The following is a 27746-nucleotide window of genomic DNA, read 5'->3' as shown; positions in this document are numbered from 1 at the left end:
GGCATGTGGGATCTTCCCGGACCAGGGCTCAAACCCGTGTCCCCTGCACTGGCAGGCGGATTCTTAACCACTGCGCCACCAGGGAAGCCCAAGGGCTGTGTGTTTTTTAAGCCAGCATTTGTGGGGATTTGTTACAGCAGCAGGAGGAAACTAATACAGGTTGATGAAAGCTTCCCAGAGGATCTGCACTTTGGTGAACAACAGAGATGGGCCAGACAGGAATAGTCAGGAATTCCAGGGCGACCCAGCACAGACCTCTGCCCAAGGCAGAGTGGAGAGGGCTGAGATTAAGGCTGCAAAGTGAGTTAGGAGGCCACGGCACCCACTGAAGTCACAAATGTAAAGGCTTTAACTGAGCTCGGTGAGGAGGATGGACAGACAGAGATTAAGAAACAATTTACGTCAACACAACGGCCTCCCTACAGCATAATTCCTCCAGGGTGGATACATAATAGTGACTTGGGCCTTAAGGGAGACTTCGGAAATATATATATTTCTGAGAGAGAGAGAGGGAGAGAGTTTAAACAGTTGAAAATTTGGTAGTGTACTTTATCACGTATATCATCACAGGCAAATTACTTAATCTATTTACATTACCCACATCTGTAAAGGGGGACAGTCCCACTTATAATGCCTATATCTTAGGCTTCCTTGAGAATTATACAGTGTGCTACAGAAGCACTCACTAAACAAAGAAAAGCTACTTATTACTTACGCTTAATAAGTAGCATATCCAAGTCTGCAGGAGAAGTGTGAGGAAGGATATTTTTTAGTCGTCTTTGCTCTCAGAATTGTTGCTGACTGAGAATACGCAAGAGCAGAGCTATGGAGAGGGACTGTGCATCATTATTACAAGTTTACACTTTTAGATGGATGGAAGAGTAGGACGGAAATTTGACTTACCCTGTTGGATCAACAGCTATGTTAGGGCATCTCCAAATGCCCCACACAGCAGGCTGAGACACAAAACGGGAGGCTGAGTTCCTGCTCTCTGCACAATCTCCATCCACTTGAGAGGAGAAGCATGCAAAGAAGATAATTTCTATTCAGTTATTGTTTGTAACACAGGTCATCCATTCTCATCGTAAAAAGCTTGGAACCAATAGGACATCATGTAAAACTATAAATCACCATAACTCTACCATCTGTAGATCATCCCTGTTAACATTGTTGCTATCTTGAAGTCTTGCTGAAGTTTTCAACCTCTCCACAAATCTCTTCCCTATCTACCCCAATCCCCCTTTCCAAAAACCCAGCAGGTATGTGCTCATTGCCTAGGTAGAGAAATATAAAAGAATGGCATGTACTGAAAAAATTCCTTCCTTTGCTTTTTAGAAGCCTAAAAAAACATCAGGGACCTGGACAACCAATGGCATCATACGAGGGGACTTGAGAATAGGAAAAAAAAAAAAAAAAAAAAAAAAATATATATATATATATATATATATATATATATATATATATATATATATCTTGGTTAGGACTTCCCTGGTGGCGCAGTGGTTAAGAATCCGCCTGCCAATTCCAGGGAATGGGTTCGAGCCCTGATCCCGGAAGATCCCACATGCCGCGGAGCAGCTAAGCCCATGCGCTACAACTACTGAGCTTGCGGCCACAACTGCTGAAGCATTCGCACCACAACTACTGGAGCCCGCGTGCCCTAGAGCCTGTGCTCCGCAATAAGAGAAGCCACTGCAGTGAAAAGGCTGAACACTGCAAAAGAGTAGCCCCTGCTCTCCACAACTAGAGAAAGCCCGCGTGCAGCAACGAAGACCCAACACAGACAAAAAAAAAAAAATTCTGGATTGTAAAAATAGGCTCATATGTCGTCTTCTAGTTTTTTATGGTTTCCCATTAAGTATGGTTTTACTTAAATATTGAATCTTTGCAAAGTAAGTGGTTAATGAATTGGGAATAACAACACTTCAGCCACCATCTCAAAATGCAAGGTTGCCAGCACCTCCTGAATTCCACCCTATTCCGTCTACCTCTCACCATTAAGTCTCCCTGATTTTTGTTATTGTGGGGAAAATTGCATAACCACATGACTCAGCGATTCCACTCCTAGGTATATGCCCAAGAGAAATGAAGACACCTACACACACACAAAAAAAACTTGGATACAAATGTTCATTGCGGCATTATTCACAAGAGCCAAAAGGTGGAAACAACCCAAATGTCTATCAGTGGATGACTGGATAAATAAAATGTGATCTGTCCATACAATGGAATATTATTCAGCCATAAAAAAGAATGAAGCTCTGACATGCTTCAGTGTGGATGAACCAAGAAAACATGTTCAGTGAAAGAAGCCAGGCACAAAAGGAACACATACTGTGTGAGTCTGTTTGTTTGCAGTGTGCAGAATAGCAAATCCACAGAGAGAGAAATTAGATGAATGGTTATCTAGGACTGGAGGCACAGATGGGTAGGGGTGATGGCTACAGGAACAGGGTTTCTTTGTGGGGTGATGAAAATGATGTGAAACTGGCTGTGGTGATGGTTGCAAAACTCTGTGAACCTGCCAGAAGCCATTGACTTGTATACTTGAAATGGGTGAATTTTATGTGAATTACATCTCAATAAAGCTGTTAAGTATTTTTTTAAAGAAAAGTAAAATATATAGTGCTCTAAGTGCTATGCAGAAAAATTAAATGGGAAATGTGTTAAGGAGTTTTACTTGGGTTAAATTTTAGTTCAGGGTCTTCCTACCATTCTCTAAATTCCTATAAATAAGTAAAAGTGTCCCTGAATCAGAGACAACTAGTAACATGCAGGGAGATACCCACCCCTCTCCTGCTACATTAATTGAATTGTTTCACCGCAGGCTTGAAAAACAGCCAAATTCTTTTGTCGTCCAGGAAACCCAGGGTTTGACCAGGAGAATACTGCCTGTAAATCCATGGAAAACCCTGCCTCAAGGACCAGAATTCTAAGGACTCGCTGAGTTCCACGGTTTGCTTACCCAAGGGCTCTGCTTCGGCAGCATAATCCCAGAAACACTGGAACAAAAGTTGGGTGGTTTAATAGCAACGGGCCCACTGAATCCACAGAATGGAGAAATCAGTGCCTTTCTGGCCCTTACATCCTTATTACATGTCATCGCTTTCTGGCTATTAAAGGGCTAGTGTTTTTTAAAATGAATGTGCTTGGTACCTCTCCAAGTTCTATTTTAAGAGTGCTTTTGGTGTGTCAAAAGCCTTCAGGAAGTTGTCCCCAGGCTGGCCACTCTGGAGGCAGCCTCGTCCCTGTAGAGATGCTGGGAGCCCCCCCGCCCCCCCGGCAGCAGCAACCCAGCTGCCCCACCAGCTGGCCTGGGTTTGTGTGTCCCTTGTCACTCAGCTCTTGCATCCAGAGCGCACCTGCCGGCTCCAACCCCAGACGGCGCAGGGGACCCACACACTCTCCCAGTTAGGCTTTTATCACAGCAAAACCTCCGGCGGATTACGACCGCCCCCTTGAGCCCGAGAAGACAGAAAGAAGTGGGCTTGTACTTTCATAAAGATATAATAAACTGTCCCCTGAAGAAGGGACGCCCTTGAAAGCATGTTAAAGGCGTAACCGCACCAGGAAGTAGAAAACTTGGGAAGTTGCCAAGGGCTGTGGTCTGAACTTCACTTTTGCTTTTTGCTGTTTGTGTGGTGACATCTGGCTCTGAATTTAGAGTTCTCTCTTGGGCTTTCCAGCAACACGAGCATCCTGGGCGCTGCCAGCCCTCGAGGGTGGTGAAGACTCTACCAAATACGAACTATAGATGTAGAGGTGTCAGAAGACAGTAAATTGGGTTCACATTGTATTTTCTTCTGCCTTCGAATGTCCCGAAAGCGGAATTCTATTTGCAGCCTCAGACCCGAGGCAGAGATGGGCCGTTGAGCCCCTACGAATCAGAGACTTTGAATACCACCTTCTCCTCCAGCTGCCAAGACCCCACCTTACATCTCCTCTCCAGGCAAAATTAAATTAAGGGCTGAGAAGTCTACTCTGGGGTAGTCACCACTTAATGTGGAAACTTGAAAAACTTAAAGTCACCAACAAAGAGAATGAAACCTGTGAGTGCCATGCGGGTAGGGCATGATGGGTCCACAGAGAACAGAGGAGAGAAAGCCCAGAAGGTGTGCACTGAACGAGGCTGCAAAGAAAAGTGCAAAACCCAGCCTGCCTAGAGGTGGCCTGAAGAAAGAGGCTAGGCTAGAAATATCAGAGCCACAGGAAGAATGGACACCTGTCTTCCTCAGAGAACACCAGCGTCACCAGGAAACATTAAGCACCAAGTTAGGAAGGAAACACCGTAAGGGGACCAGCTCCCGGGCATGGAGATTAACCACAAGGGGGTTTCACTTTCCAGCCAGCTTGGTCATGTGAGTTTCAGTCCATTACTTAGCATCACAAGGCTTTTGTTGCAAAAGGAAAGACAGTTAATACGCACCCCACCGGGTTGCTGGATTGATGTTATATATGTGATAGCAACTAAGACGAACTGCCTAATAACATAAATCGGATATCATGACCCCAAGGAAACGTTCTAGCGATCGAACAGGAGTGAGCAAACTGCGGCCCACTGTCTGTGTTTGTAAATAAAGTTTCGTGGGAACACAATCCTACGCATTCCTTAGTTATTACTGTCCATGGTTGTGTTCGTGCGAGAGCTGCAGAAATAGCTGAAATGGAGTCCAAAGGTCCTTATATTTGCTCTCTGGCCCTTGATGGGAAAATCTCACTGACCGCGGGTCTAGCGCTTCTGTTTATCACCATTCACTTGGGAGCAGCAATAAACTTCTTCTCGCTGGTCACCTGTTGTGTCTGGTCATAGGTGACTTCATTTCATCCCAGGAGATGTATTGTAATCGCCGCTTCATTTTGGGGCAGACTGAGGCCCCCAGGTGTTGAGTCATTTCCTCAAAGTGACACAATGGAAATTCGGGAGCCAGAATCCTGACTTCAGCGGCAGTTCTACATCGTTCTTCACAGCTGTTTTCATTAAATACATAAATAAAAAAGGATAGGGCTTCCCTGGTGGTGCAGTGGTTGAGAGTCCGCCTGCCGATGCAGGGGACACGGGTTCGTGCCCCGGTCCGGGAAGATCCCACATGCCGCGGAGCGGCTGGGCCCGTGAGCCATGGCCGCTGAGCCTGCGCGTCCGGAGCCAGTGCTCCGCAGCAGGAGAGGCCACAGCAGTGAGAGGCCCACGTACCACAAAAAAAAAAAAAAAAAAAAAGGATATGATGCAGGAGGAGGAAAAACCAAGTCCTAGGTGAAAATGGAGATAGTCCAGCCGGTTAGTGGAAGGTAGAGCACGGACCCAGGGAAGCAGCCGGCCCTCCGTGGTGGTTGTCCTCAGAGCGGCAGAAAGCGGGGCAGAGCTCCCGTTTCCTCTGGGACGTGGGGCAGCAGGCGAAGGAGGACTTCTGCTGTCTTAGTCCTCCTTGCAAACCCACCCAAACTTGCACTGCAGAATCTACTGACTCCCAGCAAAAGGGCACTCTCCTATCAACTCACACCCTACGTTCACTGACTTAGCAGACATTTGGTCCTCTTCACAATGTCCTTAAGATACTGGATCCATAGGGACTTCCCTGGTGGTCCAGTGGTAAAAAATCTGCCTTCCAGTGCAGGGGACACGGGTTCAGTCCCTGGTTGGGGAACTAAGATCCCACGTGCCGTGGGGCAGCTAAGCCCACATGCCACAACTGCTGAGCTCGCACACCTCAACGAGAGAGCCCGCATGCCGCAAACTACAGAGCCCACGCGCTCTGGAACCCGCACACCACAACTGCAGAGCCCACGCGCCCTGGAGCCCACACACCACAACTAGACAGAGAAAACCCACATGCCACAGCTAGAGAGAAGCCCGTGTGCCACAATGAAGAGCCCGCGCTGCAATGAAAGATCCTGCGTGCAGCAACTAACACCCAATGCAGCCAAAAAAGTAAATAAAATAAATAAATATTTTTTTAAAAAGACATTGGATCCATAAAACATTTGCTCCATAAGACGTTTGCTCCACACCAAAATGTCTTTGATATCTGGTCATATTTGGTCCCGTCCAAAACATCCACGTTTGCACCACACTAAAAGGTCCTTGATGTTTTGTCATATTTGGTTCTGTCTGAAACATCCATGGAGACGTTTGATTCAAGCCCAAAGGTCCTTGATATTTGGTCCTGTCCAGAGCCATTTGGCATGGACCAAATATGCTGAAGGATGTTTTGGAGAGACCAAATATCAAGGACCTTTTGGCATGGACCAAATGTCTTATGGATGTTCTGGATAGGGCCAAATGTCTTACCAGGTTTCACATATATACACACATGCACGTGGTGTTATTTCCCAACTTTGTTCTTTCTCCTTCCTGAGAAATGCTTAGACAGAGGTCTAAATCCTGAGCCCCTTCAAGGGGTCGCTGCTTCAAGCGCCCCTCCCTAACCCCAGGTTGAACCGGCTGCTCCCCTCTGGGCTCTGGTGGCATTCCACCATTTGTTACCTAACATCCCTGAGCGCTGTCTATTGTCCATCTGTCCCAATGGCCTGGGGACACTTCAAGAACAAGCACCATGTCTTTTCTTAGCATGAAGTGCCCAGCTCAGTCTCTAGTTAAGAGAAAAATCACTCCTTAGAACCAACCTTGGCAGTCTCTAGCCAAATAGTAGAAAATTCTAAAAAGAGGCATCGGTAGAAAACTAAGTTCCAGTTTCCTAATCTCCCTCTCCTATCCAAAAGCACTCTGTGAGGTTTGACTCTTAACCCCCACCCCCTGCTAACTGTTTCCAACATGTCCATCAGAACAAGGGAAGGGTTTTCCAAGCTCCAGAGAGGGAGAGGGTAGCAGCTGGGTCTCTTCTTAGCAGCCGAGGGGAGGTGGGGAGGAAGCAGAGGGAGACCTCGCCTCGCTAGAAATGGCAGTGCCACAGGGGCGGGCAGTTGCAGGGACAGCCTGTCCTACTGAAGACGTCAAGTTAGAACATCAGGACTGGTGTGCCCCCAAAATGGGCAGAGACATGCGATGTGATAGGAGACATGCGATGTGCGGCTGTCCCAGGATGCTTACTTAGCACCAAGCATAAAGAATGTAAGCCTGGAAACCTCCTTTGATTGTTACTACATCTTAGCCTGGGGAGACTCTGCGTGGAAAGCCCGCTGACAGGTTTATTGCCTCTCTGTGCTTATAAGGGTGGCGTGGATGGCTGTCGCTTGTTTTGTTCCCATTTGCCTCTGCTTGGCTTTTCTCTCTTCTCTCTGCTGCCAAAGCCATCGGGCTTAGGTTTGTGGGAGTGCCTCCAATATCATGAGTCCCTTACCCTTTCGACATCATGCTTCTGCAGTACACGGCTTGCCGGTGCTCTTGTGCTCAAGGAAAGTATTTTCCTCTCCGATTGCCACAGATGGAGTTGCATTTTGGCTATTATTATCCAGCTGGCCACCCAAACCCAAATCACTTGCACTTGAATTTTGGTCTGTCTTTATTTTCTTGCCTACCCTGCAGTTAAGTGTCTTTTTTGTGACCGCCAAAGTCAGCTGCTTAAATAACCTTCCTCAAACCATTATCTTCACCATTTATTTGATATATTTTTAAGAAATCATTTAAAATAGGAAAACAAAAGTGAGTGACAAAGTAAAAATATTCTGCTATAGTATATCATCTTCTGCAAAGAAAGGAATTTGAAACTGTGGTAAACATAAAGAAAGGACATCTACGTGAAAGAAATAAAAAGATGTTCATCACCATAAACATGAAGTCTTCAGCGTGCCCTGAATTTACCTAAATGTCATATTTGTGCTAATGACATACATCATATTTTACTTTTACTTGGAGGTAAGACAGACGTTTGGATCCCTGCCAACAAGTTGTTGAGTGTGAGGGTGATGCTGTATACTTCCAAGGACACAATTGCAATTACATCAGACGTACTTTTCTACTCGGCTGATGCTCAAGTTCAAAATAGAGGCGGGGGGTGTAGTAGAAAGAACATGAGACTGGATCTCAGGAAAATGAGCTCTACTGCTCACCAGCTGTGAGAACTTACATGCGTCTCGCAGCATCTTGGCCTCTGTTCCTCAGCCTGTAAAGTAAAGGAGCGGGAGTTGACAGATTCTAGGATTACTTCCTGTTCCCAAATTCTCTGATGTTAATTTATCTACAGGACGATGGAAAAGAATGCCGAAAATATGAAGCAAGGTATAACCAAGCTGAGTCTCTTCGTGGCCCAGCAGGTATCTCTGGGTTTGTAAAAATAAACAGGAGGACGTGAAAGAAAGGCTTCCATGGAAAGTGAAACAAAGGAAATTAAAAGTCCTTCCTAGAACCTGACCAAACTACACTAATTATGTCAAATGCACTTGTTCATATTCAGATGGAGTCAGTTTGAAGTAGATATGATAGCAGCTCATTTTGAAAATGGAGGGGAATAACAGCGATATAGAATGATATCAATCATCCTAATAGTGTCAGTCTTGTATACAAAAGTAAATGTGACCAAATTTATATTGCTCCTTCCACCCCAAGGACTTGTATGAAATCAGCAGATCACAAGACCTTTTCTCTGATTGGGCTGATTCAACTCGCTCGACCAACATATGCAAGATGGACCAATACTGATGGAGTTGGCAGTCTAGTAGGGGAAATGGACCACACAGTAAAATATTAAAAACATAGAACTTCCCTGGTGCAGTGGTTAAGAATCTGCCTGCCAGTGCAGGGGACACAGGTTCAATCCCTGATCTGGGAAGATCCCACATGCCGCGGAGCAACTAAGCCCGTGCGTCACAACTACTGAGCCTGCACTCTAGAGCCCACACGCCACAACTGCTGAAGCCCAGGTGCCTAGGGCCCGTGCTCTGCAACAAAAGAAGACAGTGCAATGAGAAGCCCGTGCACCGCAACGAAGAGTAGCCCCTGCTCGCCACAACTAGGGAAAAGCCCATGCGCAGTGTCGAAGACCCAATGCAGCCAAAATAAATAAATAAAATAAAATAAAATATTAAAAACATATAAGAAATCCATATGAAATTGTACAGCAGTTACAATAGGGAGAACAAGCATGTTATATTCATTTTATCCTTCATAATTTTAGAAACAAAAGTAAGTTTTCCATTCATAAGCCTAGTTATTGATATTTCTCCTTTCCTGACTAAAGGAATGGAAAACAATGAAGAGAAAGAAAAGATTAAAATTAAATCCCATCTTTGATGAGGTGAATAACCACACAGATGCTGAACCACAGTATATGAAGAAACGCTGCCCATTAAAGTAAAAGTTGGGCAGTGTGAAGGGGACATACTGAGGGAGAGGGAACACCTCCAATATAGTCTTCAGCATAGGTGGTAAAGCCCCAAAGGCAAAACCTTGCTTGAAAAGGCAAAGTGGGGACCAAAGGACAGGATGCAGAAAAGAAGCAGGATCAGTCAGGGAAGCATTCAGATGCAGCACCTTTGTGAGGTGCAGGCTACACACACGTCATGATGGAGGAGAATTTACCGATGGTAACGAGCCTGCAATGCTGATCTTGGTGATTGTTTTCACCCTTCCAAAAAACAATGCTGGATTTTTGAGGCAGGGAGACCCCTGCTAACTGTGAGCAGGGACGTATTACAATGCAAAGTGCTGACAGGAAAAAATGCTAGGAGACAGCAGACACTGGCACAGAGTGTGCAAGGTAGGTATAATTGGTCCTCTCACAAACAGAAAGGGAGATACAGCAGGAAAACATGAAGATAATGCAAAAGAAGAGTTGACAGGAATAACATGAAGATCACCTAACCAGGGAGGAATCCACCGTCTTTTCATGGGCTCACAGGGATGTTATGGGGAAGTCTGAGTTTCAGAGACAGGTGTGGCTTTCTTTAAAAAAAAAAAAAAAAAGATGACAATCAAAAAGAACTCATTTATTTCTGTGTGGAGCAAGAACAGAGAATGGACAGGCATTTGTCAAAAATGAGAACATGACAGTACAATGGCAAATAATCGTAGTGAATACAAGTAGGCTGACATTTCAAAAGAAATCAGGAAGAAGCCCTCTAGATGAACTTAGACATCAGGAGAACATGGACTTAATATGACAGGAGGGGCATATAAGCAACTAAGGAATAGAACATTTTTGCAGAAATTTTCAAGAGAAGTATTAGGAAGTCTTAAGCCAAGAATGAGGTAAGGCATCTCAAAATATGAAAAGTAACAAAAGGGCCTTTCAGTTAATATTATAGCCAGAACTCAGAGAGAAGACCTTACCTGTGTCCTTTCGGATTTGCTAGCCAAATGTGGGAGGGCTTCACAGGTACTTCTCAGGGCTGGCTGAGTGTTACTCCCTAGCCATTCCCCCCGCACCCCCCAGGGCTCAGGAAATTCGAGTTCTTATTTATTCTTTGTAGCTGCCAGTGTCCTTTCCATCTCTTGATGTTTCTCTTGCTTTTTTGTCCCCAAAACTAAGCTATGGTTTGACAGTCATTCCTGAGTGCCAATTCCATGATACTCCTGGAAAAAAGGAATATACACTCATTAGTTATTTAAGGGCTTAAGTGGTAATCTGTAAGGGGGAAATACATAGGCGATAACAAACTTGAGAAATCAAAAATCTCTCCATCCCATGGCATCTAACTACTTCTCCTTTGCTTTGGAGCACTTCACATCTGTCTGCCTTCTGCAAACATTTGTCTTTCTTTAGGTGAATCTGACGTTGTCTTTATTCCTTCTATGAAATAGAGATCGAGGAGTATGAGAAATAAATAATGGATTTTACTGACTTTTTCCCTCAGAAAAGCCACTAATTCCCAAAGTAGAACAATAGGTGAGAACTAGCTCCACTCAGGTAACTGCTTGTCTCAAGTAGGTAATGGAAGCTTTGGGGACCCACCTAGCTTAGTAGGTGTCCTGTGCACACCAAGTTTGCCTTGGATCCTTGCTTCTAAAATTATGTGATGGCCATAGTCTTTTCACAACTCACCAGAATTAACTTGAATAACAAAATAGTCTCAATTTAAAATATTTCCTCTCATAATTCTTTTTCCTAATTGTTTGGCATCCTCTGCCTTCTCTCGCTCTTTTTTTAAAAAAAATATTTATTAATTTATTTGGCTGTATCGAGCCTTAGTTGTGGCACGTGGCCTTCTCTCTAGTTGTGGTGCACGGGCTCCAGGGTGCATGGGATCAGTAGTAGCAGCGCGTCGGCTTAGTTGCCCCATGGCATGTGGGATCTTAGTTCCCCGACCAGGGCTGGAACCTGCATTCCCTGCCTTGGAAGGTGGATTCTTAACCACTGGACCACCAGGGAAGTCCCTGCCTTCTCTTATTTTTAAGTACTAACCTCCTCTGTTCAATAAATAAATAGGAAGCAAGCAATTACAGGCAGACCTCATGTTATTGCACTTCACAGATATTGCGCTTTTTACAAAGTTTGAAGGTTTGTGACAATGCTGCATTGAGCAAGTCTATTGACACCATTTTTCCATCAGCATTTGCTCACTTCGACTCTCTGTGTTCCATTTTGGTAATTCTTGCAACATGTTAAACTCTCCACCAGCAAAAAGAATACAACTCGCTGAAGGTTCAAATGATGGTTAGCATTTTCTAGTAATAAAGTATTTTTGTTTCATTTCATTTCATTTTTAAATATATATATATTTATTTATTTGGCTGCATCGGGTCTTAGTTGTGGCACACAGGGTCTTCACTGTGGCATGTGGGATCTTTCATTGCGGCGCGTGGGCTTCTCTCTAGTTGTGGCGTGCGGGTTTTCTCTTCTCTAGTTGTGGTGCGTGGACTCCAGAGTGCGTGGGCTATGTAGTTAGTGGCACTTGGGCTCTCTAGTTGAGGCATGCAGGCTCAGTAGTTGTGGCACCTGGGCTTAGTTGCCCCGTGGCATGTGGGATCTTAGTTCCCCGACCAGGGATCAAACCACATCCCCTGCATTGGAAGATGGATTCTTTAACACTGGACCACCAGGGAAGTCCCAATAAAGTACTTTTAAATTGGCGTATGTACGTTGTTTTTTTAGACGTAATGCTATTGCACACTTAATAGACTACAGTGTAGTGTAAACACAACTTTTACATGCACTGGGAAACAAAAAATCTGTCTTTGTTTCTTAATGCAATATTTATTTTATTATGGCGGTCTGGAATTGAGCCTGCAATATCTCTGAGGTATGTCTGTGTTAGCAGAAAACCCCAGAATGGGATGACTTTGATATCTTGTGCTGGGAAGGTATATGTATTTGTTCATAGCTGTAGTTTTTATATGTTCTTTAGGGCAACGGTCCCCAACCTTTTTGGCACCAGGGCCCGGTTTCATGGAAGACAGTTTTTCGACAGACCAGGGGTGAGGGGAGATGGTTCAGGCAGTAATGGGAGTGATGGGGAGCCATGGGGAGCGGCAGATGAAGCTTCACTCGCTCGCCCACTGCTCACCGCCTGCTGTGCGACCCGGTTCCTAACAGGCCATGGACCACTACCGGTCCGCAGCCTGGGGTTGTGGACCCCTGCTTTAGAGTACTTGTCATATATAATACCTTTGGCTGGCCAAATTGATTGTAAGATGAAAATAGCTACCAATGATCATGGTCTTTCATTATATCAAGGCGTTTCACAGACAGTATTTTATTTTATTTATTACTTTTTAAACATCTTTATTGGAGTATAATTGCTTCACAATGCTGTGCTAGCTTGTGCTGTACAAACAAACAGTATTTTACATTCCAGGTGTACCATCACCTAAATAGTGCTAAGAACCATTGCCTAGTTTTTTCACAAGGGGGAGTATCTCTTGGACTTTCATTTTTGCTTCCTCTTCTCTGACTTTGAGAAGTCAGGTAATTACAGGTAATTGTGAAATTAACATTTAGAAGAACCTTAAAATCCTAAGACCACAAGGAGGTTATAAGGGAAACCTAGTTATGGAGGAGCGATTTTCTAGCCTGGATAAGCTGCTTCTCAAAAGAACTTATGCATTGTCCGGACTAATCATCACTGGCAATGTTGAGAAATCATTATAAGACAGCAGAGATTTCCATCCCCAAGACTGAAAGTGAACACATGTTCTGATTTTTCAAAGACCAAGGAGAAGATGAATTGCACAAATGTGTGACCAAGAAAGATGGGGTGGTTGACAGTATACAATGCCAGCAAGAGGTCAAGCGGGGACAGCTGAGAAGAGGAGGCTGCAGCTGGTGGTTAGAACTCGCTTGAGATCGCTGTGGAAGCCAAAGCTCTGAGGGAACGTGAGCTTAGTGTCCTCCCTGAGCGTCATCTGGAGACGGAGTCTTTAAAAAGGCGGTTGGTGAGCCCTTAACTACGGAAGTGGGGGTCACTGTGAGTCAGGGTGGGCTCGTCATTAACAGTCCTGCCAGCCAAGACTCATTTCACTGGACTAATAAATACCAGAAATGCAGTTGGCTTGAAGGACACGATCTCCGTCTGAGCAGAGTTTTGACAGTGTTTTCAGTCCTAGCCTTGAGGACTGCGATCAACCAAGATCAACTTAACATTATTGAAACTGATGACTAAGGGACGGATGTGCAGCTGGAGTATGTTTCTCATAGTCTCCCTCTGGCCCTCCTGTTGGCCATCTCAGCTGGGGAGACTTGGACAAGGCAAGGGATAGCCTGCTGATCAGGGGTGCACAGTAGTGATTAGCGAATGCATTGAATGACACAACTGAGACCAGAAGAAACAGGAATGAAAAAGAGAAAAGAAGGAACAAGGTCCAGAGGAGACTTGCTGGCCTGGATCAGTGGAATGAATCTCACAAGATGGAGACCGATAGCAGCAAAGTGCCACTTTCTGCTCAGATACACCAGCCACTCAAGTACCAGCTTGTGGGGACAGGGCTGATCGATGGTAAAAACAAAAATAACCAGACACCAAAACCAAACAACCAAACAAAAACACACACAAAAAGCCTCACATAATCTCACACAATTACAATACAAATGAATGTTGACGTTGAACATGACAGAAATGGAAATGACCTTACTTTGGACCTCATTTTGTGACTGCATTCATTATAATAACAGAGAGCATGGTAACTACTTAAAATATTCTTTCATATTTATATATGCACATCCTCAGTTAAGAGCAAAATTTGGTAAACCATGTAACTTTTGGTTTGGAAAAAACCAATTGATGGAGTGTGAGTGACATCAGAAACTCTGCTGAACAGATCACACCTGCAGAGTTGTGGAGGTTTGTCCCCAGCTTCCAGTACGTAACATGTTTTCAGAGAAAGACCACTATGGTGGTTAGGAACCAAAAAATGAACGGGTAAGTGGAAGAAGAGGAAAAGAGGACAAATCACTAGGAACTGGTGGAGATAAGGAGTGGGGAGAGGAGGAGAGACACAGCAGGCTAGAGGGATACACCTGTACTTGATGAGTCATATTCCTGGGTGACTCTGGTGTTTCTGTGCCAAGACTTCTCTGAGTACAGCTAGTGATGACTCGCATGCTATAGCCACTGTACTTGATCTCAGAAAGAACCTGCATCATAGCACACTGTACTTTCCCTCTGTGACATTTAACACAACAATAACTAAATAACTATGGGAGCACTTATCTCTCTGCCCATCTAGATGCTAAGTTAAGTCCATGGGAACAAACACTGTGTTAGTCTCTGTCATCCCTGTATTCTTAATGCCTAGTGTACAGACATAATGAGCATGTACTAAGCACTCTATCAACATACTTGAATGAATTTTTTTTAACATTGCTCAGCAATTCAATAACTGCCCTATATTGTGGAAATTTTTAAAACAGAAAATACAATGAAAAGAAATCACGCGTTTCATGTTAGCGAAAGGACATTGCAGCCTGCAAACGAAAGATACGTATCTCAATACAATATAAGGAATAATTTTGACAATTGAACACAGTTCATTAAGCAGATTATCAGGTAAATCTCATCACGCTCATAGGATATGTCACATTCTCTCCCCATAATGCATTAAGTTAGAAATCAGGAACAAAGAGATAAATAGAAAATCTCCATATAGAAATTTTAAAGCACACCCTTAAGAAAAGAACAACTGTGTGGGTCAAAAAAGAAGTCATAAAGGAAATTGAAAATATAGATAAACAATAATAGCACTATATACTTTTTAAAGGGGAATGCAATAAAGCAGTATTGAGAGGGAAATTTAAAGCCTTAAATGTTTATATGAGGACAGGAATAGGATGGAAATCAATGAGTTGAACATCTAGCACAGGGAGTTAGGAAAAGAACAACAGATTAAAACTTCCACAAGTCAGAAAGAATAAATTAGTAAGACTGGAAAACTTCTGGCAAGACTGAATAGGAGAGAGACAGGGGACAGGGAAGGAAAGGGAAGAGAAAGGAAGAGTGGGGGAGGGGAGGGGAGGAGAGGAAAAGAGAAGGTGGTGGGGGAGAGAACAAATATAAACTATTTTCTTAAAGTATAGATGCTTCTGAGGTCAAGACGATAATAAAATCATAGCATTTTCAGCTGTATAGCAATAAAGTTGAAAACTTAAATGTTCAAAATTCTAGAAAAATGTAACTGACTCAAGCAGAAATAAACTATAAAAACTGAGTTAGTTGTAAAAACAACAACAACAAAAACAAACAAAAAATGAAAACTTTCCCCAAAGAAAAGCCTGTGCCCTGATGGTTTTATATGTTAAATCTAACAATCAACAAGTAATTTCAAACTATTACAACTCTTCCAGAGAACAAAGAAAACAAACTTAACTCATTTTTTTGAGACTGCCTAACTTTAATAACTAAATTATCCAAGGAGAATAAATCCTATTAAATAGAGAGATAGACATCTTAAACAGAATATTAACAAAACAATCTAGCAAGCTATAAAGAATAATAATCATGAAAAAAAAAGATTTATCCTAGTAATACAAACCTGGATCAACATTAGAAAGATCAGTCTATTAATTACCAGTGAAAAACCTGTATGATTATCTTAACTGATGAAGAAAAATCATTTGATCAAGTCGATATCTATTCCTGACTTATTAAAAAAAAAAGATCCTTAGCAGTTAAGGATAGAAAATAACTTTCCTACACTGATAAATAATATCTATCAAAAAAAAAAAAAAAAAACGAGTTGAAACTCAGTATTATATTTGATAGTGAAAAGGTAAAAGTATTCCTGTTTAAGACCAGGAGTAAGAATGCTTTCTATTACAACCCCCATTCAGCTTTGCGCTGGCAGTACTAAAGGCCAGCTCAATGATATAAGAAAAAATAAAACGAGACGTATGAATATTATAAAGGAAGAGGCTGTTATCCTCCAGAGCTTATTCATTGTCTACTCTGAAAACCTCAGATCTCAAAGAATATTTAGATGAATTGTTAGAATCTATGAGGGTTTATCAAGGTTGCTGGATACAACATAAATATTCACATCACTTGTATGTCTATATGCCGGCAATTGTTAGATCACACCACGCTTTTAGAAAATATCTTTTGCACAAGTCCCCAAAATATAAAGGATTAGTAATAAATAGAAAAAAAATTAGTGAAAAGACTTTATGGGGAAATTTTAAAAGTATATTGAAAAATAATAAACAGGATAAAAATAAATGAAGAGTTATAACAGTGATACCAAGGTTAAAGATGTGCCTTTCACCCTGGAACCATTACTGAGGACCAGCCTGAACTGTTGGGGTTCAACTTTACTTGGTCCTGGACTTGCAGTCACTTCTCGTTCTCAGCAGGGATGGAACATCGATTTCCATCACTAACCTCAGAATTCATGGATATTACCTGGAGATGCTTGAATCTGTCTCTGAGAAGGGTGACGGAGCAGGAGACCAGATGCTGTGTTTCATCTTTCAGTAAAATGCTTCTAGGAGCATGTGCATTTAAAAACACATTTTAAACATTTCTATGCAGGCACTGCTGCAGGATCACAGCTGCACAACCAGTTTTTTTACACCAAGGAATATCTCACCCATGATGAATTCAGCAACCTTATTTTTCGTTTGTGCATATCTCCCCCCTTCGTATTTCATTCCTTCAATATGCCATTTGTGCCTATAAAGCAATGCCCATGACAGTGAGATGCCACTGTCTTTATCTCCAAAGTGGTGACAGCTAATTTATTACTTTCATTTTTATCTGCAAGGAGTTTGTGGAACAAACTTACAGTCTAGAACTCTGTAATTAACAATTCCCTCTGATCTCTTCATCAGTATGTCTAGGACAGGCTGAGTCGTGGAGAACATATTTTTGTTAGTGTTATCTAGATCAGGGCGGGGGAGGGCAGTGACCAAATGTGACTGAAGAACTAAACAAAATAAAAAATGGTACTTTCCAAAACTCCTGCATTGTATTTATTTTGAAATATTTTAATCACTGTTGATTGGTGCGGTCAAATTGTACCAATTGTCTGCTGATTTAGCTGCAAGAAGACATACTTTGGAAGATAACAGTGTTATATAATATAACATTAAATTATTACATTATATTTTATATATTATAACATTGTTATAACATTTTATAACAGTAAATATTAAATAACTTAGTATTAGGCTAGAAGCAACTCTCAGCCATGAGTCTTGAGTCTTTGTTTCATGTCTAACGGTACTTATCCTCTGCCTGTTCCTTGATATGTGATCCTGGCACTGTCTGCAATGAGCTGGTCCAGAGCTTCAGCAAGCACTCCTATTCAGCATTACTTTGAGGTGCAATTCTGGACATCTAAAGTTAAGGGGTCATGAGGCTGGCGGATGGACTTGGGAAAGGATTGAATGCAGGCCTCTTTATCAAGAGACAGGAAACCAAGGTTGTGGAATACAGTTCACATTTTCAGCTGTATCAAAAGCCTTACCTTTTTGCTTTCGGTCTCTTCATAGTACTGTCATGACTTACCATCCCAACCTGTAAAAATATTCCGTGGCTCAGATGGCCCAGAATTGATTCTTGAAAGTTTTTTTTTTTTTTTTTCCCTTTGGTTTTGTTATGTTTTCTTTGTTGTTGTTTTTAATCTGGGAGGATCACTGTCATTTGTTCCTTTGTTAGATAATCTGCCTTTGATCAAACATCATTGCCAACATTTGACCTAAATGGAGTCAATTATTGCTATTTTCTCATGCTTTAGTGGTAAATTCAATCTGGACAAGTTTATTAAAAGCAAATTAAAACTAAAATTAAACTTAAGGTTACTTTCTTTATTCCAGTAATTTAAACAGCACAGAGTAAAACAGATACGTTTCCATTGTTGATTGTGGTTCTTTTCCCTTTTCTTTCAGCAAGAACTTTATACGATACTGCCCACTGAAGATGGAATTCAGCATGAAGGCCATCTTGGGCTCCATCAAAGAGATCACTGAGGGCTTCCCTGGTGGCACAGTGGTTGAGAGTCCGCCTGCTGATGCAGGGGACACGGGTTCGTGTCCCGGTCCGGGAAGATCCCACATGCCATGGAGCGGCTGGGCCCATGAGCCATGGCCGCTAGGCCTGCGCGTCCGGAGCCTGTGCTCCGCAATGGGAGAGGTCACATCAGTGAGAGGCTCACGTACCGAAAAAAAAAAAAAGAGATCACTGAAAAGCCAAAGGGCCTCTAGGATGTCACACCTCATGATGTACAGAGGGCGCAGTGCACTCTACAGAATTGGACTTGAAAAGTAAAGAAGGCGGACAGAGTTTCCTCTCTTACTGGAATCTTCTGGAAACCATAGCCATGGGGTATTCCCTAATGCCTCACATCCTTTAAGCAATGTTTAATGGCCACCTGTTGCATGAGGGCTCATCAGGGGAAAGGACCATTTCACGACAACCCAGGACCCTGGCCCTAAACTTCGGTGTCCAGGCTAGTGGGGCTGGACCATGTGGAGAATTTGTTTTGCCAGGACAGGAGGTCTTGAGTGCCTGGAATCCAAGAATTTCCAGGAGGTCCTTCACCATACTCCTGCCAAGTCCGTGGTCACCGCACCACAAAATGGCAGAGCCCAGGTTCATATTCTCGGTACGGATCCCATGCCTTTTTCATTGTGCTGACTCTCTGCCATGGTGGGGCTTTTTATGGCCTGGGAGGGTAAGGGCCGCAGCGTTCTAGCCGCAGGTGATGGAGAGACTGCCTGCCTTTGGTTCCTCGAATCACTGACCTGGGAGCCTCATCACGTGGGGCCCCAAGCAGAGGCCCCGGGTAGCCACCTCTGGGATGTCCTAGCTTAGGTGCTGCTGAGAGTTTGTCAATACTTGTATCTCCCCTCTGCCTTAATGATCAATGTGTCCAAAGTCACAAACTCAAACCACAGCACATGGAAATAATGACTTATCCTGTGACTGCCATAAATGCACTCCAGTGTCTCAAATGTATTTCATTGATCATTCTTTAAGGTACAAAAGACGTGTGTCAACATAGAAACAGTCTCTATTCTGGGGAAGAAACTCCATGAATGTGTGTACTATTGACTCTCAGTCAAAGATGCCATTTTCCTCTTTGCGGGCCATCGATGTTTTCCACCAAGCCCTCTCTTCTTAGATAATTGCACTTTACACTTTGGCATCTACGTTCTGAAGGCTTGAGGCTGAAGTTTCTACTGCCCTTCCACGAGGAGGACAGCCTGTGTTACCACAATGAGATCTGGTTCTTTCTGCTCATTCGTGGCGTGACGTGGAGAGCAGGGAGCTGATTTGCAGAAGGACCGCTTGGTAGACAGGTAAGAAACTCCGCGTTTATTTAAATGTAAGCTTAACTGTGGCAAATATGGAAAAGCCTCTGGGAAGATTTCTTTTACGGAGCACATTTGTGTTGCCTAGGATATGAATCCTTAAAGTCTGTCTGCGTAGCCGGAATTTACAAACGGGAACCTTCCCTGTTTCGCATGGTTCCGTGTTGGCGCGTGTTTGAAATGCCCTTTGAGTTGCTAATTATTTTGTTTATATTCTGTGCTCAAACAATCACATGGGAGGGTTTTCACCTTGGTATTTTGCCTCCTAGAATGGTAGGTACACGAAAAGCTTTGATTCTCATCCAAAAGGTATCATGTGGGAGTGAAATCTCCAAAGAAGCAGTGGTAGGATGCCCCTTTGCTGCTGTATTGTTTTTTTAATGGAACCCACGTTCAGAATTCCCCAAGGAAGTAGCTGAGACAGTGATGCTGAACCTTACTTCAAAAGGGCTATTCTCAAGTCTCCTTGAGCATATTAATGTCCAGAATTATATAGGAGCTGCTGTGTAAAGCTCCAGGAGCAGCACCTATGTAAATGGATCCACCAAGTGGCCCCATGAACTTCGACCGCCATCTCGTTGGTGGTGCAGCCTTGACCCTAGGGGTGCAAGACTGGGGCTGCATCCAAAAGTTTCTGTGACATCCATTGACCCCACCCATCATAAAAATCATTCTCGCTTTTCCTCTAGTCTTATATTATGGATAAAAGCTTGGCTTGTTAAGTGAGTACGTCTGAATTAGACCCTGAAATTCTGAGTTTGGAGACACCAGGAGAGCAATGGTTATTCTCTTCTTTGAAAACATGAATAATTATTGTCTGGGGAAGTTTCATTTTAGAAGGTGAATGCAAAGAGGCCCAGCACGTATGGCCCAGTAGGGGAAGCCCAGTCTACTCTGCATGCTGGATGTATTCTTTCCGCTCTCAAATGCAGTGTCAGCCCATCTTCTGTGCACTGCCCACTCCCCTACCCATGGGGGACCCTACAATGGTATTTTCTGCCAAAAAGGACATATTTATTTTAAGAGGCCCTTTGCAGCTCCCTTCTTGCATTCTGCAGAGTTCCACAACACTAAGTAAGTGCTGTATCCACCTTTAGTTTTAAATAGCAGCATACCTTCCAAAACCTGATTTGACAACATGGCTAAACGTTGGATGAACGGAGCTCATCGCTGACTTAAGTCAAAATCTGTTGTCTAGAGCTACGGTGTTTAGTAAAAAACTTGTGAAACGATATAATTTTTTTCCGTTCAGATTTGCTTAAACAGGTGAAAGTACTCTGTGCTTGGAAAGTATGATTATACCTTTCATGTTGTCAGATGCAATAGATTGTGTGCCTTAGTTGTGAGTAGGGTTTAGAGGCTAATTAGCTTTTGCAAAGATATCTGTTCCAAAGAGCTGGGAGATCTGCCTTTGTTCCTAGAATGGGCCTCCCTCCCGTGGGGACATTCTTTCATACCCCCTTGGTTTCTCACCGTGATAGAGTCGCCCTTAATACAGCTGCCAAGAGACAGTGACCCCTGTGGGCTTGGGGGAGGTGGAACACCAGGCCATCTGTGGACAAATGAGGTGCAACGCCCATGTCCACCTCAAGAGACAGTGACCCCTGTGGGCTTGGGGAGGTGGAACACCAGGCCATCTGTGGACAAATGAGGTGCAACGCCCATGTCCACCTCAGGAGCGAGTGCCTTCAGGGGAGTTTCTGTGGGTGGCTGGCTGGTTGGTAATCGGGTATCTCACCTTTCTATGATTTTGGAGGCGTCCACACCCTCCACGTCCACATGGAGGGGGTTTTTCACAGATGCTTTGGGGACCAGGCTGTCTTTTGGAGCCCTGCCAGGGGTTGAAGAAGCGTAGTCAGCGTACAGGGCAATGTACCCGTGGAGCTGCTGGTCTCAGTAGACCCTGGGAGTGAGCCAACAGCGTTAGCCAGTGCGGGGCTGCGTGGGCACAATTGTGGTGATGATGAAAGATAGTCTTTGGCACATAAATCATCAAGGAGGGAGACAGGCTAGCAACAAGAGCATTTTGGGGGTGGGGCCCTGGCAGCAATATCTGAAAAGCTCCCCGGGTGGTTCCAGCACGCATCTGAGGCTGAGACCAGTGGACCAGGACTTCCTGAGAAGCCCCGGACAGCTGGGCCCATCTGGTCATTGCGCCCGCCTGTGTCTCCTGAGCTTCGGCCCCTCCGCCCTGGCTCCTGACCCAGCCTCTCGCTGCTCTCCCACCTCCAGGACATTTACCTTTACACTGAGGACCTCCACTCTCTCAGCCTGTTCACCCGCCGTCTCTTCCACCATCCGCCCTTCCCTGAGGCTGCCGCTACCCTGCACTGCTCCCCGCTGGGTGGCCGCTTATCTTTGCCCTGAGCACCTCCGGGGAACGGCACTCACTGAGCTCTTGCCCTTCTCACCCGCAGGACCTTCTCCATCATTCCCCTCCAGCCACCTCCATGGCCATGCCTTGCATCTAAGTTTCATGCAGTGCCAAGACCCTCCTGAAATCCCAGGTGCAAACCTCCCAGTCTCTAACTTACACTCCCTGTGGTATTCCCATAGGATGAAAACTGCCCTTCGGAGAGCTCTCCCCCTGGGCTTCCATGCCCTCTTCACATCACACTGTTTTGTCTTCTTAATCCTCTAGTTGTCCCTCATCTGTGTCCTTGGGGGTTCCGACCCTTGTGTCCACCCACTAAAGGTTGTTCTCATTTTCAACTGTCTTCTCGGGCAGCTTATTCAATCCGGGATTCAAAAAGAGCAATCTTCTTCTGTACATTCCCATAGCACCTTGTGCTGTGCTGAGACCCGCCACAGAGCATTCACATTGTCTATTTACTTGTCAGTCTCCCAGCCTGAATTAGTCAAGTTCTCCAGGGAAACAGAGCCAAGAGGATCTCTAGATACAGATGTAGAGATCAGGGAATTTGTGTCTATCTAGCTATAGCTAAATCTGTCTATTGCTATAGAGAGAGATGGAGGCAGATTTTGATAGATGGACAGATTCAATAGAATTACAATTAGCTGTTGTATAGATAAAGATCTATTGTATTCATCTATCTATCTATCTGCACCTTTATCTCTGTAGATAGATAGGTGTAGATGTAGCTATCGATAGGTAGTAGGGACAGAGATACCTATCTGTCTGTAGTTATATCTGTAGCTATAGATAGATGTATTTGTATCTATGTATCCATCAGGAGGTTTATTTTAAGGAGTTGGCTCATGTGATGGTGGCAGCTGGCAGGTCTGGTATCTGCAGGGTGGGCCGGAAAGCTGGAAATTCAGGCAGAGATTCTATGTGGCAGCCTTGAGAGAGAATTGCTTCTTCTTTGGGAAACTTTCATCTTTGCTTTTAAGGCCCTCGCCTGATTAGACACGACCCACCCACCATCCCACCATCCCCTGCCCAACCACATTATGGGAGGGTAATCTGCTTTACTCAGAGTCTGCTAATTTCAATGTAATCACATCTAAAAAAAACCACATGTGGACTAACATTTAAATGACTGGGCCGCGTAGCCTCGTCAATTGATACATAAAATTAATGATCACATCACACCGCCCATCTCAAGTACTGAGAGCAGGCACCTTACGCAGCACCTTATGTGTAAACACTTTGCGTCTGGCCCCTATGTAACGATAACAGTAGCAATGATCTGTGCAGCTTACTGAGTGTAGACTACGCACCAGGCTTTGTTCCTTGGCCTTTGCGTGCAGTATGATATTGAATCCTCACAGCTATCTTTGAGGCAGGTAATTTTGCTTTATGTGAGGTGACTAAGTTCAGAAAATTCCAATTTATAACCCAAATGGATACAATCAGTGAGTGGCACAGCTGGGCTTTGATCCAGGTCTCTTGGATTCTCGCTATAACCCCGATATTCCAGCACTTTCTACCCTTCCCTCGCCTACATTGTTACCTAGGGTATAATCCTATGCTCAGATGGAAGACAAATGTGCCTTTTCTGCATCTCTCGAATTGTTTCTGTAAATGAGTATTTATGAACAACCTTTCTCCTCTCAGGTGTGTAAAAAAAAAGAAGAAAATTCCTAGGGTTGCATTAAGCAGAGTCTCTCTCTTGACCCTCAGCTGCCTCTTGTTTTAAAACAATACTGGGAAGGAGATAAATCAATAGCTCTCCTGGCAGAGCCCTTACACGGGCTTTAGGGTATCATTACCATAACATTATGCGTCAGGAAGCAGTTTTCCAAATGACACTTCAGTGACCCCAAAGAGCCTTAAATCAAAGAACAGAGTCTTGGGTTGTGACCATTTAGTGCAAAAAACATGCATCGACTTCTGGTTTTATAAACAATCAAGAAAACATCACACAGAGGACAAAGTTATTTAGCTTATGATTCTTTGGACTACTGTCTGGGTCCTAGTAGACGTCACTGTTTTCTTTTCATTGTTTCTTGTCAGTGTTTTCAGATCCAGACCCTAACATTGCATGGTATTATGCGGAAAAACAAAAACAAAAACTTGCATGGCAGTTGGGAATTCTTGACTGGAATATTTGTAAAAGCAGGTTAGAAACGTCTCGGGGGATGAGACCATGTCTTATTCAACATTGTATCCCCGGCTACTTGAACAGTGCCTCATTCTAAACACAGAGGAGCCCCAGACCCATTTCTTCAATTGAGTCATTGAATCCCCCAAAGTGGGGAATCAGGTCGTTGCATAACAAGTTGGTTTTCCTCTTTATCCAATAGCTTAGTTCTCCAGAAAACATATAGAATGTGCCTTTCTCATGCAGTTTCCAGTACATTTTCCAGAAAATAAGATGTATGCTAATGCCATTTCAATTGAAAGGTTTTGACCAAGAGTATTACGGTCATTTGAAAAGAGTAACTTGCTCTTATGTTATGCAAAAGACTTTGTCTGAAAGCACCTGCCTAGTCAATAAAGCTGTCCACTGCTTGTAATATAGATGTAGGTCCCCCGTCCACGTCCTGGAGCACAGTTCTCGGGAAAGTACCAGAGCAGGCGTGCTAATGCCAGTCACGTATCCCTGCATGGTGGGAACAATTGCGTTTTCTTTGGAGGAAAATAGGACGGATGAAGAACCTGGCCAACCATCACCAAATACTCCATTCCTCCCTCATGCATGGAATCAGCTTCCAGGAGACTGAAGTGATGGCTGTAGAACCTGTTTCCTTCTTCAGAACAGCCCACAAAATGTCCAGCGTGAAGGGGTCAAAACCAACAGCCCAGATGACTTCCCTGAGGGAACATTTCCACGCACCATACGGGGGCTCCTGGCCCCTCCTCACCCCTGTGTGGTGGAAAATCACTCCTCACCTCCAGCTCTGAGCAGGGAGGGGCTGTGCCCTGCCCAAGGAATTCGTCCTCACCTCCCAGCCACCCCGTCTCCCCTTCCAGCGGTCCGTGTGATGAAACAGATTCCTGCTACATCTCTCAGCAGTGGCCAGGGTGCCACTGGCTACAGATGCACTGATAGACACTCACTGTTTCACGGAAGTGCCAAATAAAAAGTAACTCAGCCAACAAGGAGGAGTTCTGGGCACGGATCAGCTGGTGAAGGAGAAGAAAGGCCCAAGAGAAGAATCCAACTCCGAGGGAACAGGGTTCCCTACACGCCCTGCTCAGCGGGGATGCGAGAGCCCAGGATGTGTCCTCTGTGATCCACTGTGGTTACAGGTGGCCACAGTGCTCATTACACACTGTCAGCCCCGTCACTACCAGAAAGCACCCTTGCCTTCTTCCAAAAGCTCCACGTTAAACAGCTTGTGCAAGCATTACTATGTTTTGAGAATCTGTTTATCGGGGGCTCATTCAGCTCGTTAAAAGAAAGCAGAAAGGTTGAGGGGATGCCAGCAGATGAAGCAAGGAGACATATTGACAAATCGATTCCATCAGGGTTGAGAAAAAGCATGCCAGGGTCGGAACTTGCAATGACGTTGGGAGGAACCCTTTGTGAATTTAACCCTAAAAGTCCCACATGGGTTGTGCTTGTCAGAACAAAAAAAGGAAACACATCCGGACTTAGTAAGGAGAGACTTTTATTCAAAAAGGATTCTTGGAAGGAGGGAAAGAGACTGTGGCATTAGGGGCAGCGGGGCTATTGCCTTTGGGACAACATTCTGTCTATAAGGTCAGCAAGCAACAGTTAGCAGAAGGGGATCCTCTTTTTTTATAGGAGGAGCAAAGTTGATTCCCTTGACCTGTAGTCTAGAAGGAACTAGGCAAAGGGAAGTGGGGTGAAAGGGTGGCATGATCCAATGTAGACCACAGAATATTTTCCTAAGAGCACCCTGTGCTGGGGTGAGAGGCTGCTGGCTCAGACTGACGGTGGGCCAAAGTTCAAGGTCCTGGGGGGCAAAGGGAGAGGCTGAACCCAAGTTTGGTTCACAAGCATTTCGTTCCAGTTCATCTGTGGGGACAAACCACTCAGGACATCATTTATGAGACAGAGGATGGGAATCTGGAGGGTCTGTGTTGGGCCTTGTCCTGGGTGCCCAAAGGGAATATCTGGGAGTTCTGTCTAACTCAGGTGGGGAAGGAAGGTTCTTTGCAGTCAGCAGTTTTCCAGGACACAGAGGATGGGGCAATTCCTTAACCTTCCCTGTTTTCCAGGAGCACAGGGTTTGGGTAAAGTTCAACATTGTCTTGGGTACATGGAAACAACCTGAGTGTCCATCGACAGATGACTGGATGAAGAAGATGTGATACACACACACACACACACACACACACACACACACACACACAGTGGAATACCACTCAGCCATAAAAAAAGGAATGAAATAATGCCATTTACAGCAACATGGATGGACCTAGAGTAAGGTTATCATACTAAGTGAAGTGAGTCAGAAAGAGAAAGACAAATACCATATGATGTCACTTATATGTGGAATCTAAAATATGACACAAATGAACTTATCTGTGAAACAGAAACAGACTCACAGATGTAGAGAACAGGCTTGTGGTTGCCAAGGGGGAGGGGGAAGGGGAGGGATAGATTGAGAGTTTGGGGTTAACAGATGCAAACTCTTATATAGAGAATGGATAAACAACAAGGTCCTACTATATAGCACCGGGAACTATATTCAGTATTTTGAGATAAACCATAATGGAAAAGAATATGAAAAAGAATATCTATATCTATACAGATATAGATATGTATAAGTGAATCACTGTGCTGTACACCTGAAACTAACACAAGGTTGTAAATCAACTATACTTCAACAACAACAACAAAAGGTACTAAACCTCAGCAGAAGCAAAAACAAACAAAAGGTTTTGCTCTCTAAAACAAACACTGTCTTGGGTGAACCCTGTGTAGGGATCTTGGTGGGAACATCGATAGAAATTCTCAGCCCCTTGGGCGTGCTGGATCTGCGCACTTGGCATGTGAAGGAAGCAGCTGAGGATGTACAGGGGAATGTTGTGTGTAATCCTGTCTCAGGGAATGCCATTGTGTCACGGTCAGGAGACGGCCACTTTGCTGGAGGAGGCTGCTGTGGGAGTCCCAGGGCATCCAGGGGTCTCCAGGAGGAAGTGCCCCGCCGGGACAAGCTCACTGCACGCCCCCATCAGGCACTTCGGGGCTTGTCTTTGTAACAGCTTCATTGACATGCAATCCCCACAGCACGCAGTTCACACACGTAAACTCTACAACGCGGTAGTTTTGAGCAGATTCACAGAGCTGTGCGTCCATCACCACAGTCGACTTTAGGACGTTTTCATTCTCCCCCAGAGCAACCCGGTCCCCGTCAGCACTCACTCCCACCCCCGGCGCATAACCAGTCTCCTCTCCATGTCTCTGGATTTGCCGCTGCTGGGCATTTCCTACGGTCTGTGACCTTTAGTGCCTGACCTCTTTCACTCGGCATCCTGTTTTTGAGGCTCATCCCTGTTGCAGCTGGTGTCACAACTTCATTCCTTTTTGTGATCAGATAGTGCCCCCGCCTTGCAGGGATGGAGCACGTCCTGTTCATTCATTCATGAGCTGATGGAACTTGGTTAGTTTCTGTGTTTGGGCTGTTGTGCATCATGCTGCTGTGAACATTCGTGTGGGAGTGTGTGTGTGGACAGATGGTTATCGCTTCTAAATGTCTCTCATGACCTACAGGGGCCGCCACTCTTACTGG

The 27746-nt window shown here is 44.4% G+C and overlaps 1 protein-coding gene across 1 annotated transcript in view; it reads left to right on the top strand.

Moving 5' to 3' along the window:
* LOC137217867 (pseudouridine-5'-phosphatase-like) overlaps nt 1-18305 on the top strand; it is a 129252-nt gene extending 110947 nt beyond the window's left edge. Inside the window, exon 4 of the mRNA XM_067724865.1 lies at nt 18210-18305. Coding sequence (XP_067580966.1) covers nt 18210-18290 — 81 coding nt within the window. The 3' untranslated portion in view covers nt 18291-18305. The remainder of the gene's footprint in view (nt 1-18209) is intronic.
* Nucleotides 18306-27746: the final 9441 nt, after the last annotated feature.

The sequence above is a fragment of the Pseudorca crassidens genome, chromosome Y (assembly GCF_039906515.1).
Source record: "Pseudorca crassidens isolate mPseCra1 chromosome Y, mPseCra1.hap1, whole genome shotgun sequence".
NCBI classification, from domain to species: Eukaryota; Metazoa; Chordata; class Mammalia; order Artiodactyla; family Delphinidae; genus Pseudorca; species Pseudorca crassidens.
The sequence above is the reverse complement of the archived record's forward strand: the minus strand, read 5'-3'. Positions and strand labels throughout refer to the sequence as shown.